This window comes from Cydia splendana, chromosome 19 (genome assembly GCF_910591565.1).
Source record: "Cydia splendana chromosome 19, ilCydSple1.2, whole genome shotgun sequence".
Classification (NCBI taxonomy): domain Eukaryota; kingdom Metazoa; phylum Arthropoda; class Insecta; order Lepidoptera; family Tortricidae; genus Cydia; species Cydia splendana.
The window spans coordinates 12,586,183-12,600,913 of record NC_085978.1 but is presented as its reverse complement, the minus strand read 5'-3'; the positions used below and the strand labels follow the sequence as shown (position 1 = coordinate 12,600,913).

The window sequence follows — 14,731 nt, the reverse complement described above, 5'->3', positions numbered from 1 at the left end:
TCAATGTTATTGATTGGTTCTTAATGGTTCTGTGTTTTGACATTGACAGTTTTACAAATCATTCATTCCGTTCTCCAGGGCTCTATAGACCTTGCTACAAACTGGGCTATAACCGTGAAAATCAAAGTTCGCAAATTGCGGGTATTTTTCTCTGTCACTCTAATTACGCCTTCATTGGAGTAAAAGAGAAAGATCCCCGCAATTTGCGAATTTCGGTTTTCGCGGTAGCCCCTCTGCATGCGATATCCGATACATTACGGCATTTTGATCGAAACTACAGAGAGAGCAACTTTGGAGCAACCTATATTGCTATTTCGTTCCACCGCATAGCATCGTATCCTTCGAGCAACACGGAAGGGAGGCGGCATTCGCACTATTTCCCCTCTGTCTAGGTGCAAGATCAACTGATCTAGCGCGGGTAATAAAACTAGTTGCGCTCGGATTTTACATTAGACCGAATCCAGACTCGCGCGTGAACACCGCAGCAGAAAAAATGCCTAATTGCTCGGTTTTTTGTTGTAAAAAGAGGTCGGGGACATCAAATTTACAAAAAGAAGGTGTTACATTTCACATGTAATATTTTTTTTACATATCCCTTAATATTAATTGTTACTAACCATTATGGGCCATTGTTGTCTTTTAATAAATAAATTAAATTAAAGTTAAAGTGGCCTAAGTCTTTTAAAATGCGGCATAATATCATTAATATCAAATCATAGTTGCCTCTTTATAGTTCGAACGGTCAGCGCGATAGAGACGCAGCAGCGAACTGGGTTTGCCAGAGGTAGGATCCTAGGTAGATGGTAGGATCCTATTAAGCCCCCTCCAGACTATGCGCGTGAATCGCGGGTGAAGCCGCGAACGTGAGTGTGGAGTCGATTTCGCTGTCTGCGAAAATCGACGCCACACTCACGTTCGCGGCTTCGCGCCGCGATTCGCGCACGAGTGAGGAGGGGGCTTAGATGTGCTATACGCGTGCGTCCGTGAGGGACAGAACATACGCAATGCGACATGATTGGTCGAGTTTATATGTTGCCCATCATAATCCATACTTAATTAACGGTAAGGAATAAAAAAAATGTGAGTCTGTGACAAGGACAAATAATAATAGCGCTTTCGCTGCTACTCCTACTGAAAGATACATAAGACTATCCCCTTCGGTCATTGCCCCCCACCCCTCATGCCTGATCCAGTTATACTAGATTCATGATTTAGACAAACATAGATCTAGTATTACATAGATGAGCTGTACGCGTGCCTCCGTGAGGGATAAAACATGCGCAAAGCGACAATATTAAAAACACGTTTTAACATTCCTGACAACATACCAAAAACAATCTACGTAATTCGGTCGGGTTATTTGTTGCCCACCATAAACCATACTAAATTTTTGGTGGGGAACAAACAAAAAGTGAGACTGTGACAAGGACAAGCAATAATACCGCTTTCTCTGCTACTCCTACTAAAATTTCCATACTTAAGTGCATCTCGTTCGGTCGTTTGGCTCCTCCCCCGTGTCATCTCTAGATTATTGTTCCTCTATGTAGACAAACCTCAAATAAATATCATTCACAGCGACCTTGTCAGTTGAAAAAGAGCGGCAAATTTTAAAAATGTAGGCATGAAGAGTTGAGTGCCCATAGAAAATATGAATTTTGCGGCTTTCTACAGACAAGTTGTGCGTGTTTCAGTTAGTTTCAGTATAGGCTAGTATAGGTATTTAAGACCAACCATTCAAGATTTTTACAATTTGACTGCGAGACATTAGGTATATCAAGTGGAGTTAGACCAAGACAAGCCTGCAACGATTTTGATAACACACGCAGTGCAAGTTTTATTTTAAACGTCAAACTTCTATGAAATTATGACGTAGGTAAGTATAAAATAAAACTTGCACTGCATATGCTTTCAAAATGGTTGCAGACTTTTCTTGGTCTAACTCGAATACCTATGATACATATTTTTTCTGTCGTCAGGTGAGGACTACTTTAATTAGGTACCTGTTTTCGCCTAATTAATAAGACGAAGTTCACCATATTTTGACTAATAATTCAACTTTATTAGGTGCTTATGTTTAGTAAATTAATTATATTCTCATGCAACCGATAACTATAGGTAAAGAAACAATAAAAACTAAATGATTGTTTTAAATTATCTTTATTCTCATCGCTTTTTCATGAGTTGATGCCTATATCTAAATACAATATTAATTTAATTTTCGTCATAGATATCTATCTCACTAAGTGCTTTTATTATCATATAATAATATTCTTAGTTATCATAATTATTTATTACATTATATTTCTATTCAAAATCTATCAATCGTACCATTAATTGGGCTTGTTATAATAAACATTAATAATAAGTATAAGTATCTGTTTGTTCAGAAATATTATTAGTATAACTAACGTTGTGCTACTTTATACGTTACAAAAATGATCATAAGTAGGTAGGTACTAAATATATGTATAATATATTGTACCCAGTTACTCTCACCTGTAATCTATTTTGAAATATGTTAATTATTAAAATTCGGTTTTTGGCCTATGTGAAAATAAATATTTTAGAACAGGCTAGGTTCTTCTTTTGGCATTTAGGTACTTTTTGCTTCACTTTTGCAAGACCATAAATTAAATCAAGTCATTGTAAATTTCGTAAGTTACATTTTATTTATTTCAGGGCCTATTCTAGCTAACCTAGAAGAGCCTGGCGCTTCTTGATTTGAGATGATAATAATTGTCTAGATATATAGGTACTTACTAATGTTTTTTAGCAATTCTGAAGATTCTTGGGGTATCGATCGATATTCTTATGAAAATTTTATTAAGTAGCCAATCGGGTATTTACCTTCGAGAGTACATAACAATGTTATGTTAAATAATTAGATTTTTCTATCTTTAAAATATATTTATGTAAGTGCTTATTGAGAGAAAAAAAGTTTGACTAAGATTAAGCGCAAATATGGGCTTGGCATAACCTTGCGATTACTTCGAAATAAAATCAGTAGTTACACAGAAAATATCAAAATTAACCTTTTAACCGCCATAGAATTTGTCATCGAGCGTGCGCGTGTCCCCGGGGTGTAGGAAGTTACACGAAGTTTTGACTTATTTATCAGACCGCGGCAAAATGAGCCCGATTTTATATGTCTTATATATCAGTCTACGGCGGTTAAAAGGTTAAAAATATTAAAATATTTATAATTATCTTTGTGTCACCCTTTATCCTATCTACTTTTGCCATATAACGGGTGATAATTAAATTGCCTATTATCATTCAGCATAATATGTCTTGAACATATTTTACATTTATTAGCGGACACGTTTGGCACTTTTAATTAGTTTTAGGTACTTTGACTCCTTTTGAATAATATATTACATGGTGTTATCGAAAAGAATTTTATAAACCTTTGTTACATTTTTCAAACAAAGTTCAGATGAGACAAGGTGCACCTATGGGGCAAATGCATCGATTAGAGGCACTTCCGTCGTGACGAATTTTTAGCGGGAGGTATTTGATTTGGTAAAAGTAAGGGTAAAAGCTAAGTAAGGTAGGTTATGGGACCCTTGGCATTATATGGCATTTTATTTGGCATTTCAAGAATGCCTAGGTGCACTTGTCTCATTGGAGAACTTTGCCTATCTTACCTTACTTCATTAGATTGTCGACCTTAATGCAAATTGTATATATGCCCTAGTTAATAATAATTATTTACTGTTAATTAAGTATACCTTAAGTTTCATTAACCTTTACATTATTATCTAACATAAACGTTATTTCGATATTTACAATATAAAATAACCTTATACAATAACACGTATAGAATATCTAATAGAATCCGAAAATTACAAATATGATTAGGTATACCTAGATTTTTGGCACTAGATTCATTTAATGATTATAGATTTTGAGTAATGTAATGTAAAATACGTCTGTTTAGATAATAATCGTTGAATTCTATAAGTTATAATTATACATACTTTATATAAATATCTATAGGAACCTAGTAGAATTAGGTACTTGAAACAATAGATAGCAGTGGCGGATTTGCAGTCTTTGCCGCCCTAGGCCCCAGGCCATAGAGCCGCCCCTTTCGCAGCACCCATCATATTGACTACTTACATTTTAAGTTATTTCTTGTTATCATCAGCGAAATTTTTTGTCACAATTTGCCGCCCCTAATTTTTTGCCGCCCTAGGCCCGGGTCTACTGGGCCTTAGGGCAAATCCGCCAATGATAGATAGTAAACATTTGAAATAGCTTACTTAAAAAAATATTTCTTGATTAAGTATAAGTATAATGTTCAAATAAAAATAATAATATATTCTCATTCTAGGAACTCGACACATTTATTTTTTACTTTAAACATAATTATATTACTCTTACATTTGGTAATACACACATAATAATGTTATTATTTTTGTGCATATATCCAAAATACATAATATCAAGGGCACTAAAATCGAACGGTAGGTAGTAAAAATATGCACATTAAAGCCGTAACAGACTGCCGTACCGATAGTGTGTAAGGTGGTCGCCGTACGTGCGTTAAGGACGTAGATATAACTTAGAAAGAAAGAGATATTTCGACCGCATCAAGGTCGCGTGCAGTGCGGTAGTCTACGGCTTTTATACTAACATTGATATAGAAAAAAAACTAAAAAAATAACAGTAATTTAAAATTCGTTTGTAACATTCGATAAGTAGGTTTTGTGGTTCGACTCAGCCCATCGACACCCCATACTATGATAAATTACGAACGTACTTGTTACCAACATTGAGGCATAGAAATAATCTTATCGAATTAAAATGACTGCTGTTGCATTTTGGTAGCACATACCATACTTGCTTTTAACATAGACGTATTATACTTACTTTTCTTTAGGTTGGTGTGATCGGTAGTATAACGTCATTTTAAATTGTCGTGAACGTGGAAATACGTGGTTATTTTTTATTGTAATTTTGGTAAAATAACTTTAGGTGTTATTTAAATGGGGGCCAAATCTTTAAGGGAAAGTGAAGTTTGTGGTGGGCATGTAAAGCCCCCTCCTCACTCGTGCGCGAATCGCGGCGCGAAGCCGCGAACGCGAGTGTGGCGTCGATTTTCGCAGACAGCGAAATCGACTCCACACTCACGTTCGCGGCTTCGCCCGCGATTCACGCGCATAGTCTGGAGGGGGCTTAAGAAGACTAACTACTGACGTATTTTTGGCCAGATTTCCACTTGATCCGAACAGGAACGATCGAAATTCAAAAATCGGCCCCCAGGTCAGTAAACTGATGTTTGTATGCAATATTTTCATTTTTTACTTTGAGTCGTTAACAGTTACTAATTTAATTAGTTCGAATTAGTTTTAGTCGTGTATAATCCATGATTAAAACGAAAATATTTTGTGAATGAAGAAGTAAAAAACTAAGTAACCTAAGACACGAATAGTGTACGACCAATTTATCGATAATCTCTTTATTTCAGATGTCGATTATGGGCAAAGCTAACAGGAAATGAGGATTTGGCGTATTTATTTACCTATTCAAAAGCTGAATGGTAACAACAATCGTTTGTGGAAATCATTCTCCATCCAGTGCCTTCAATTAAAAGGGACCAGCATAAAAAAGAATGCGCGCGAATTCAGCATATTGTAATATGCCTACTTGAATAATAAACTGTTATTTTTATCATGTAAAATAAAATTGTTTATATGTTTTTTTTTTATTATTTTATTAATCCACGTGATTCTCAAAATGTACTGTTACAGTAGTACAGTAAATACAGCAGCACGTATCGCACATTTATCGATATCGATAAACAGTAGGTACTGGAAGTGTCAAGCCCTAGCGTTATTTTTTTAACAATTATGGCCTGGATGCGAGTTATTTAAGCCTGTATTTGGTGTGTTGGCACAATGTACGTTCGTAATTCGGTTCAAGGCTTGTTCGAGAGTGCCGACTCTTAAAACGTAGTGATTTAATTCTCTTTGGTTCGACTTACAGTAATATTATAAATCTTTAAGTGCAGACTGCTTCGAGCCCATTTGGTTTCCTGTTAACTGGCCTGAATACCAAATACAAAATACTATAGGTTAATAGGTACATTGAAAATTTAGTGATAATATTATTTCTAATTATGGAAATTTTGCCATACTTACTTATTTTGCTTTACTGCACCATTTAAAATGTATAAGACATCGTTAACAGATGATAATTCAAGTCACCAGTCCCTTGAAACACCGATATACTATGTAAGTGACTGAAATGAAAATATATCTGCATCCGTTCATGATGTCATATACGTTAAACTACTCTATAACTAAAAAGATCAAATAATCGTAATCATCGTAGAACAAAACGATCACCACATATAATTGACCGACAACCGTCCGGTCGTCGTTACTACCGTTTACATTCGAATTAATACTTAGTTCATTCTCTCGTTCGTTCCTAACTATGCCTCTCTCTCTTGTGGTTTCACCTCCATTTCCCTGTTCGTTTAAAGTTTCGTTACAACAAATTTGAGCTGCGTTTGCACCATTGACGTCAGCGGACCCACGGCTCGATCCGTGTGGCAAACCGGATCAGAGTCTCTTGTGCGAGTCCGTGCTGGCGCTCTTCAGAGAGCCAAAGCGGCGGGTCTGCGCGGGCGCTGGTGTGGTCTCGCGATCGAGACTGGCTGCTCGCAAGATCAACCCTCTCTGTCTTAGGGGGGATTCTGAACGGATCTGAGGATGAAAATATAAATATCTTAAATTTTAAGCAAAAAGACGTTACATTGTCCTATTAAATAAAATAAATTAACTACTTACACAGAAAAACTCATATTTTAATGATGAAGATAAAGCGGAATATAATCTGTATAAATATAATTTGCCTCTACGATCTAATTCATATTTTAGGGACTGAAAGATTATATGGACTAATACGGAACAGACATCTGAATCTGAATCTGAATCTGAGACGTCAGAAGACTGGTTTTTATTTTCTGTGTTAAGTAATATGATAAACAAAGGTGATAAAAAGAAGGAAGTGAAAGTGGGACACGTGGTTAACTGATAGTGTTGTACGGTTTCCCTAATTTCCAAAACACTCACCGGTTCACCAACTGAACCCCCTCTCTGCTGCCTCGGCTCTCTGCCCGTCCGACTGCTGCGTTCAGTGAAGGACGTCTCCAGAGATCTCTGCGAGGGATCACTCATGGACTGGGAGAGAAGATGCGTGGTAGACGAGGAGTTAGAGTCGTCGATGTTGGAGTATTCGTCGAGACTGTCTTCACGCTGTGGAGTGTCGGATTCCTGAAAATAACGGGCTCCATTAAAAATACATGCAGTCGTTGCTTTTTACAAAAAAAGTAAGTCAGAAACAGGAAGATGCTATTGAATAAAATCCAAGTTAAGTATAATTTATGTTATGCTGAAAACAACACAAAACTTAAATTAAAAACTAAATATTAAAGACTTCCCCCAAATCACTCCCTTCCGGCAAGAACGCTAGCGGCGTTACCCCTCTGCACTGCCAGTCAAAATAGCCTCCGGGCAATAATTTATTAAAATAATACAAATTACTTCTATGGTAAGTATAACCAACCTCTTCTAACTCTCGTAGGGTAGTGGAATAGTGGTGTCTCCTATTTTCTTCCCTTTCCTTCTCTCGCTCCCTCTTATCCAGTTCTTCGGCTAACATCATCACTTCCCAGTCACCGCCACTCCCAGCCATGGCTGTAACATTAAAGTTCAATTTTGTCTTATTTGTGATATTCCATATCATATTAAATTGTAAAATCTACGAACCAACCATTTATTGAAATTATCCATCAGTGGACGTGTTACGTCTAATATGATGATCACTTTAATCACCAAAATATCCATTGCAGATCCTATGTACGATTATTGAAGTATGCTTACACAGTCCACTGATATTTTCGTGGTGGACTTAAATTAGTGACTCCATCATCATTAACTTCTCTTGTCGGTGGAGTATCTTCCAGCTTTCCCTATCTTGCGCCAGCCCTTTGACTTTTTGATATGACACGACCCCTACTTTTTCTTTCACTTGTTCTAAAAAGCTTGGTCTGGGGTTTTCTCTACCCCGCTTGCGTCCTATCCACCCCTCCAGGATGTGCCGTGTGGTGCCGGCATCAGAAAAGAATAGCACCACCCCATCTCGTCCCGTGGGTGTCGTATAAGGCGACTAAGGGAAAACTGGCGACAGATATGCATATGAGCAAGGCTCGCCCGTATCCTTAGCGGGGTCCTTGCTCACAAGAGCTGTGCGCGCGCCACATCGAAAAAAAAAACCCCTCCAGGATAGTTCTAAAGAAGTGGTCGTGTCGTATTAAATGTGCAATCATTTTTCCGCGCGTCTATTTGCAATAGTGTTCAGTTTAAAAACTTACGATCTAATATACCCTTGTACATACTCACTTCTTATGGGAGATAAACTTCCGTGACTGGAACTGCTGGCTCTGCATCGTCTTGAACTGCTTTCCACAAATTCTTCGAACACCGGCGTGCGAGGCATTGATTCTGAATCGCTGCTTGATGATGTTGAGTTCCTATAAGAATTGTATAAAAAGTAAATTACTAGTTGTACTTCAGTAGGTACTCAGGCTATTAAAACTAATTTGCTGCACCTTGCCATGGTTCATGTTTCATACGTATATGCGTATGTTACTTTCTACTTACATACTATGTTGAACGTAAATGCAATTTATTTAATAAACGATTAAATGATTAATTAAACAGTCAACAGCAGAAGCAGGTAAGCGGACGAGGGGTTCAAAACATGTGAAAACTACCTTGTTGTTAAGAGAATAACTAAAAGGGCGTGTGCGCTCGTGCAGATCATTTTGAACACCTAACCCGCTTAGCTACTTCTGCTTACACCTAGGTAACCTAAGCGACAAAGTTTGTGCAAACAGCAACATAAACATTTATACCTAACGAGAATACCAAAAAAACAGTTTATTAGGTAAATTCATAAGTGAAATTTGAACTGAACTGTAAAAATTCTCATATCAAATCCAGTTTTCTTGAATTGATAATGACTGTTACTTGTTCGATAGGTACTTCAATTATTCTTACGTGTCACTCCAACTATAGTCGCTGCCTATATCCAGAACAACGTCGTTGCAGTTGTGTGCCGGTTTGTGACTCGATTGTGAACCGCGATGGTATCCGAAGAATGAGCCAAGACTGAACTTGCGGTGGTGCCGCTGCCGACCTAAATCAACTGGATATTGAAAAAAATATTAGTACAAGCCAAACGCAGCCATCGCTTTAAAAAAATGGTCATCGTGCTGCTAATCTAAATTTATTGGAGGTTAAAAAACTGTATTGGTACTAGCAAAAAAAAACCGTTTTCAATACAGACAATAATTGCGCATTGAGGCCTGGTTCTGCTGGACCAGGTCTCAGTTAAACTGATCAATTTTTTAACCTATTTCCAGAAAAACTTACTTTTCTCTTTCGTTCCTGTATGATGCATTCCAGTGTCAACAGAAAGGGTCTTTTTTATTTTTGACTTGGTGTTGTCCAAATGTGTGCCGAAGAAATGGAAAGGTCGCATGCTGCGTCTGCTGGTCCTCAAGCTTGACTGTTCTGGACTAAGCAGAGAACGATCCTCCGAAGTCCCGTGAGGAGATATGGGCCTACACAAAAATAATACATACATATTATACTAGTCCTTCAATATTTTGAATAGAGTAAATTCTTAAAAATATTCTGGAAATGAATATATGGAAATGACTTGTAATAATCCAAATTGAATGTATTTCATTTTTCTATTGACCTGTTTTTCATTTTATTTTAATTTGACGATCATTATGAGATATCCGTGCTTAGCTTAGCCATATTGACATTGTTTTATATTTCATATTATTTGACATTGTTAATAATTTAGTTAATTAATCGATTGCTTATAATGGTTTTTAAATTGTGTATTGCTTGACATTTGTATAATTATAATCAATTGTTATTTTCCTACTTGACGATCATAATATAAATTCGCATAGATTAGTGTAAAATAATATATATTGTAATTTCATATTATGAAATATCGCTGGTCAAGCAAATATTGTCAGTAAAAAAGGCGCGAAATTCAAATTTTCTATGGGACGATATCCCTTCGCGCCTACATTTTTCAAATTTGCCGCCTTTTTCTACTGACAAGATCTGCTTGACCAGCTATAAATAAATCTAAATTTAAATCTAAATCTAATTGTCATGTCGAAGTTACCTCGTTAAATCTTGCATTTCCATGTTCTCTTGATCACTTTGGTCCTCCCATGACTTCCTTTGCCTCAATTTCGCTGCCCGTTTTCTCGAATAAGTTCCAGCTTTGCCATCTAAATTTAAATCTAACCTTTTTGACTTGCTCACTGTCCATTGTTCCTTACTTGAGTAAGATTTTTCTGTCCTGCTTGATATTCTTTCAGCTAACCTTTGGATTTCTGAGTATGATAATTTTGCTAATTCTATTCCTTCCGTCATTTCTGCAAGTTTTTCTTCCGTAATGTCGTCGGTGGTTAATATTTCTTTAGGTGATGATGGTGGTTCTGGAGCATCTTTTTCTTCTTCTTCTGCGCTTACTGTAGGTGGAGATGTCGCAAAAACCGTATCTAGTGAATCACCTCTCTGCAAACAAAATAATGATGAGATGAGAAATGCAATATACGAGTAGAAAAGTTAGCATAGTACACATAATTTCAGAATTCGTACCATAAAACCTTCATCGGCACCAGAAATGTCTTCACTACCAGAGCTGCCATTTTTACAAAGGGGGGTATGAGCTACACTTTCATCTGCTGGTTCAGTTGGAGGTTGTTGTGGAGGTTCTACTTGTTCTTCTGTAGGGCTGATGCCTGGCAAGCCAAGTCGTTCTAACTCTTGAATACGTTTTTGAAGTTGACTGATAATTTCATCACGTTTTCTCACCTCATTTTCTAGGCTATTAAATCTACAAATCAAACACAGAGTTTTATTTTTAATCAAGACACGACAGAAAAATATTCAACATAATTTTGCTATGGAATAATGGACTCAAAAGGTTATGCAAAAATACAGGTTCTAAAATAGTAAGTACGTACATACAAAAATGTTTCTCACCTATCTTGAAATTTTCCTTGAACATCATGTAAGTGACCTTGAATAACTTGTTTTATACCTAAAAGAACTTCACCGAAATACTCTTGTTCTTCTAGAGATCCTGAAATCGCAAATAAATCTTATTGGTTTTCGATATAAACACACAAATTACGGTTTGATGTAAAATTTGCAAAACTTAGGGCTAAAGCTCACCTCGCAATAACTTCCGTTGATTGGCTACAGCGGAAATAAGAGTCAGCTTAGGTTTCTCTGAAGGCACTTTTATTTCTTCAGGTCTTAACGTTTTAAACCCATACATAGGATCAATGTTTTGTTTAATTTCATAATCTGCTCTTATGGGTAAATCTATGTCCTGTGTGATGACAGTTTCAGTGGCTGGAGGAACTATCTGATTGCTAGGGTCAATAGGCTCTGGAACTACCTCTGCACTTATTTCTGAAGGGGGAACTTCAGTCATAATATCATTTCGTACGTCTGGCATTTGGAATATTTGACGATTGGCATCAATCGGAATGCTCGCAGGGGGTGAAGGCAAAGTGTGCCTGTGGAATGTAACACTTTTAGAAAACTTTGAATGTCTTGCTGCGTATCCCTCTAACGTCGGAGCTCGGATTAGTTTTTTAAACTCAGTGCTCCTTTCAGGACTTTCAGCAGGAGTAACATCTTCTGACAACTTCTTAAGAATCGATTTGAGTGTTCGCCTTTCTAGTGTCTCATTCGATCCATGACTACCAAGGGAATCGATTGATTTTCGTTTGTATTTTCTTTTATCCATAGTGCTGCCTTCAGAATGACTTCGGGTTAGAGTATCACATAATAAGTCTTCCGAAGAACTAGTGCAGTCTAAGCTAGAACTGCGAAATTTAACTACTTTTTCTAATTCTGCTAATTTTTGCCTTTCGTTTAAAATTTTCAATTTCTTTACGAATGGTAATCCTCCATATTCTGGCGAGAGATCGTCTATTGATCTATATTTCTTAGCTTTTGGCAAAAGCATGCCTCCGGTAAAGTGAGTACTGTTAGAGTCACTTGGTTTTGCGACAACATTTTTCTTTGGAGAATATGTTAATAAATCTAAAGACTTTTCTTGGACGGGTTCCAAAGGGCCTGTTAAGCATATCTTAGGTTTATCTTGCTTAGCATTATCACTATCAACGTCAACATTATTATTGTCTATTCTAACAAGCTCCGCTGTAACTATGGGCACGCAAATATTTACAGCAGCTTCTGGCTTACACTCTTCTTTTACTTCTTGGCTCGCTATTTCAATTTCCTTCTTTTCCTCGTTTGATACACTTTGACTTTTTGACTCTCCTAGAATTGCGGCTTTTTTCAATTTTGACCACGGTTTTTTAGGTTTTGTCTCTTCTTTATGTTCACTTTGCTTGATAGGTGAAATTTCTGCTGATGTTTTTTCTTGTAAGGGTATTTTATTTTTATCAACACTTGAATCCTTTGGCGAACTTCCTCCAGATTCTTTTGGCGAGCTTCCACTTTGTAACAACTTAAGTTTATCTCTAAAAGTCGATCCTACTGCTTTAGCCGGTGACTTTATTTTACTGACAACTGAATGGGGAATTGAAATCAAGCTGCTTTCGGTTTTCGGGGTTGGCTCAACGACAGCTGCAGGTTTTTCACTGGCATCTTTCATGAGTGGTTGACAAACAGCCGTACCGTCACCTTGGACTTGTAATATTTTATCTCTAAAGCTTACTTTAGGTTTTGATGTGCCATCACTAGATCCCGAGGAATTTTTCCGAGAATTCTTTGCAGTTGGACTCTGAAGTTTTCCTGGCGAACTAGACTCAGACCCTTTTCTTATGGGGCTTAATGTTTTTATAGTAGGGCTTAGGGGACTTTTTATGGAACTTGGACTAATGGTATCTGAACTTGATGCTTGATTGCTATTCATTGGGGTAAGCTGATTTTTTTCCCGTTCTTCTTTGGCTTTAAGTAGTAAAAGCCTCTGTAGGAGTGGTAATCCCGCACCAATGACTTCGGGTTCACTTTGGGGCCCCGAACTTGTTGATGGTGTCGGTTGAGGTTGAGGTGAAACAACAGACGATGTTGAATGCCGTTGTTTTGCAGCTTTTTCCTCACGATCCTGTGCAGAATGAAACATGAGTTTTTCTATTAAGATATTATTCAAGTACCTAGCGCAAATAAGCGTATAAATTTAAAAATCAGACCTGTTTTTCTTTCAGCAATTTTAATCTAGACAATAATGGTAGACCGGCTCCAATAGGTGATATACATTTCTCTCCATTTTTACTGCCGGACGTCGTTTCGCCAGTATCCTTAAAGTAAATTTGTTATTTATTACATCACTATTATTGTCATCTACAACCTCTCAACAGTGAATACTTACATCTTGATTTATATGCTGAGAGTCATCACTTTCAACTCTAGCCATTCTCTTGAGAGTTTTGCCGTCCACAGATGACCTCTTTTCACCTGTCAATGCTTGAAGTTCCAGTGATTCGCCCGAACGCCGACCTGCTCTAGACCTGCTACGAATAGCATTTCGAATACCCTGAAAATGGATTATTGTGTTCATTAACATTTCATGCTGGTTATCATTTCAATATTACGATAGCTTCATTGAGCATGCTTAGTATGCAATAGCTCTTACAGGTACCTTGACATCACTGCGGAGTTTGTGCACTATTCTTTTTGAAGTTTTGTCATCTCCACCTTTATCGGGGCTGATTTCTCCTGTTTGAAAATAATTCACATTAGTAATGCTGAGTTTTTATGAATTACTCTATCAAAGATAGCGGAAGCTGGAGCTGATTACTTGTTCTTTGTTTGTAAGATAGCAAACTGTATGTTTTGATAGCCACTGCGGTAGTTGATTTCTCTGCGATATTACCTTTACCTTTGACCTTTTGCCTTGACATGCTTTTTACTTCTTGTAGCCTTTTCCTTCCCAAAGTCTGCAAAATGTCTTGTGCCTCTGGATAGTCCTTCATCGCCGCCAGTACGTCTTCTCGAGACAGCGAGAATAACTCGGAGTATCCCACGGAACGCACGTCTGCTGTACGCCTATAGTTCACAAGTAAAATTTGGTGAAAATTCGCAAAAAATCTTATAAGCAGTCAGTAATAACATAACAGATATTATGAATAATAATAATATTGTCCAAAAGACCATCTATTATTTTATATGTACTAAGTCACGTAACTTATAAGTTGAAAAAGTATCTTCATATTCACATAAAACTTGTAAATTATTATAGTAGAGAATAATAACAAACACTCACTTATTAAGTCCATCTAGGTTCAAAATTCCGATTTCACCAAAAAAGTCTCCTGCCTTCATAGTTGTGAGGACCCGTCCGGTTTCTGATATAACCTCCAATATGCCATCGGCTATTATAAACATCTCTCTGGCAACCTCACCTGCAGGAAACATAAATAAATAATGTTATTTCCCAAAAAGGAATACATAAAAATATTGCTCATTCCGTAATATGCTTACCTTTCCTACAGATTGAATCCCCCGGGGTGAAAATGTAGGCCTTCATCTTTAATACGAGGTCATGCAGAAATTCTGGTTGGCACTCTTGAAAAATTGTAACCTGAAAATTTCCAATCATTATTTTTAATGTGGGTCAGTTGAATCTGATTTAAAAG

The 14,731-nt window shown here is 37.0% G+C and overlaps 1 protein-coding gene and 1 long non-coding RNA gene across 2 annotated transcripts in view; one reads left to right on the top strand and one right to left on the bottom strand.

Annotated features, from left to right (window-relative positions):
* LOC134800123 (uncharacterized) overlaps positions 1–14,731 on the top strand; it is a 202,404-nt gene that overhangs the window by 105,527 nt on the left and 82,146 nt on the right. The window lies entirely within an intron of this gene.
* LOC134800041 (uncharacterized) overlaps positions 6,254–14,731 on the bottom strand; it is a 222,198-nt gene continuing 213,720 nt past the window's right edge. The window contains exons 13-28 of the mRNA XM_063772487.1: positions 14,577–14,676; positions 14,359–14,497; positions 13,969–14,141; positions 13,729–13,811; positions 13,465–13,629; positions 13,286–13,393; positions 11,289–13,200; positions 11,097–11,196; positions 10,710–10,947; positions 10,228–10,625; positions 9,450–9,640; positions 9,075–9,222; positions 8,415–8,545; positions 7,579–7,709; positions 7,086–7,286; positions 6,254–6,716 (exon numbers count right to left, since the gene is read on the bottom strand). Coding sequence (XP_063628557.1) covers positions 6,573–6,716; positions 7,086–7,286; positions 7,579–7,709; positions 8,415–8,545; positions 9,075–9,222; positions 9,450–9,640; positions 10,228–10,625; positions 10,710–10,947; positions 11,097–11,196; positions 11,289–13,200; positions 13,286–13,393; positions 13,465–13,629; positions 13,729–13,811; positions 13,969–14,141; positions 14,359–14,497; positions 14,577–14,676 — 4,362 coding nt within the window. The 3' untranslated portion in view covers positions 6,254–6,572. The remainder of the gene's footprint in view (positions 6,717–7,085; positions 7,287–7,578; positions 7,710–8,414; positions 8,546–9,074; positions 9,223–9,449; positions 9,641–10,227; positions 10,626–10,709; positions 10,948–11,096; positions 11,197–11,288; positions 13,201–13,285; positions 13,394–13,464; positions 13,630–13,728; positions 13,812–13,968; positions 14,142–14,358; positions 14,498–14,576; positions 14,677–14,731) is intronic.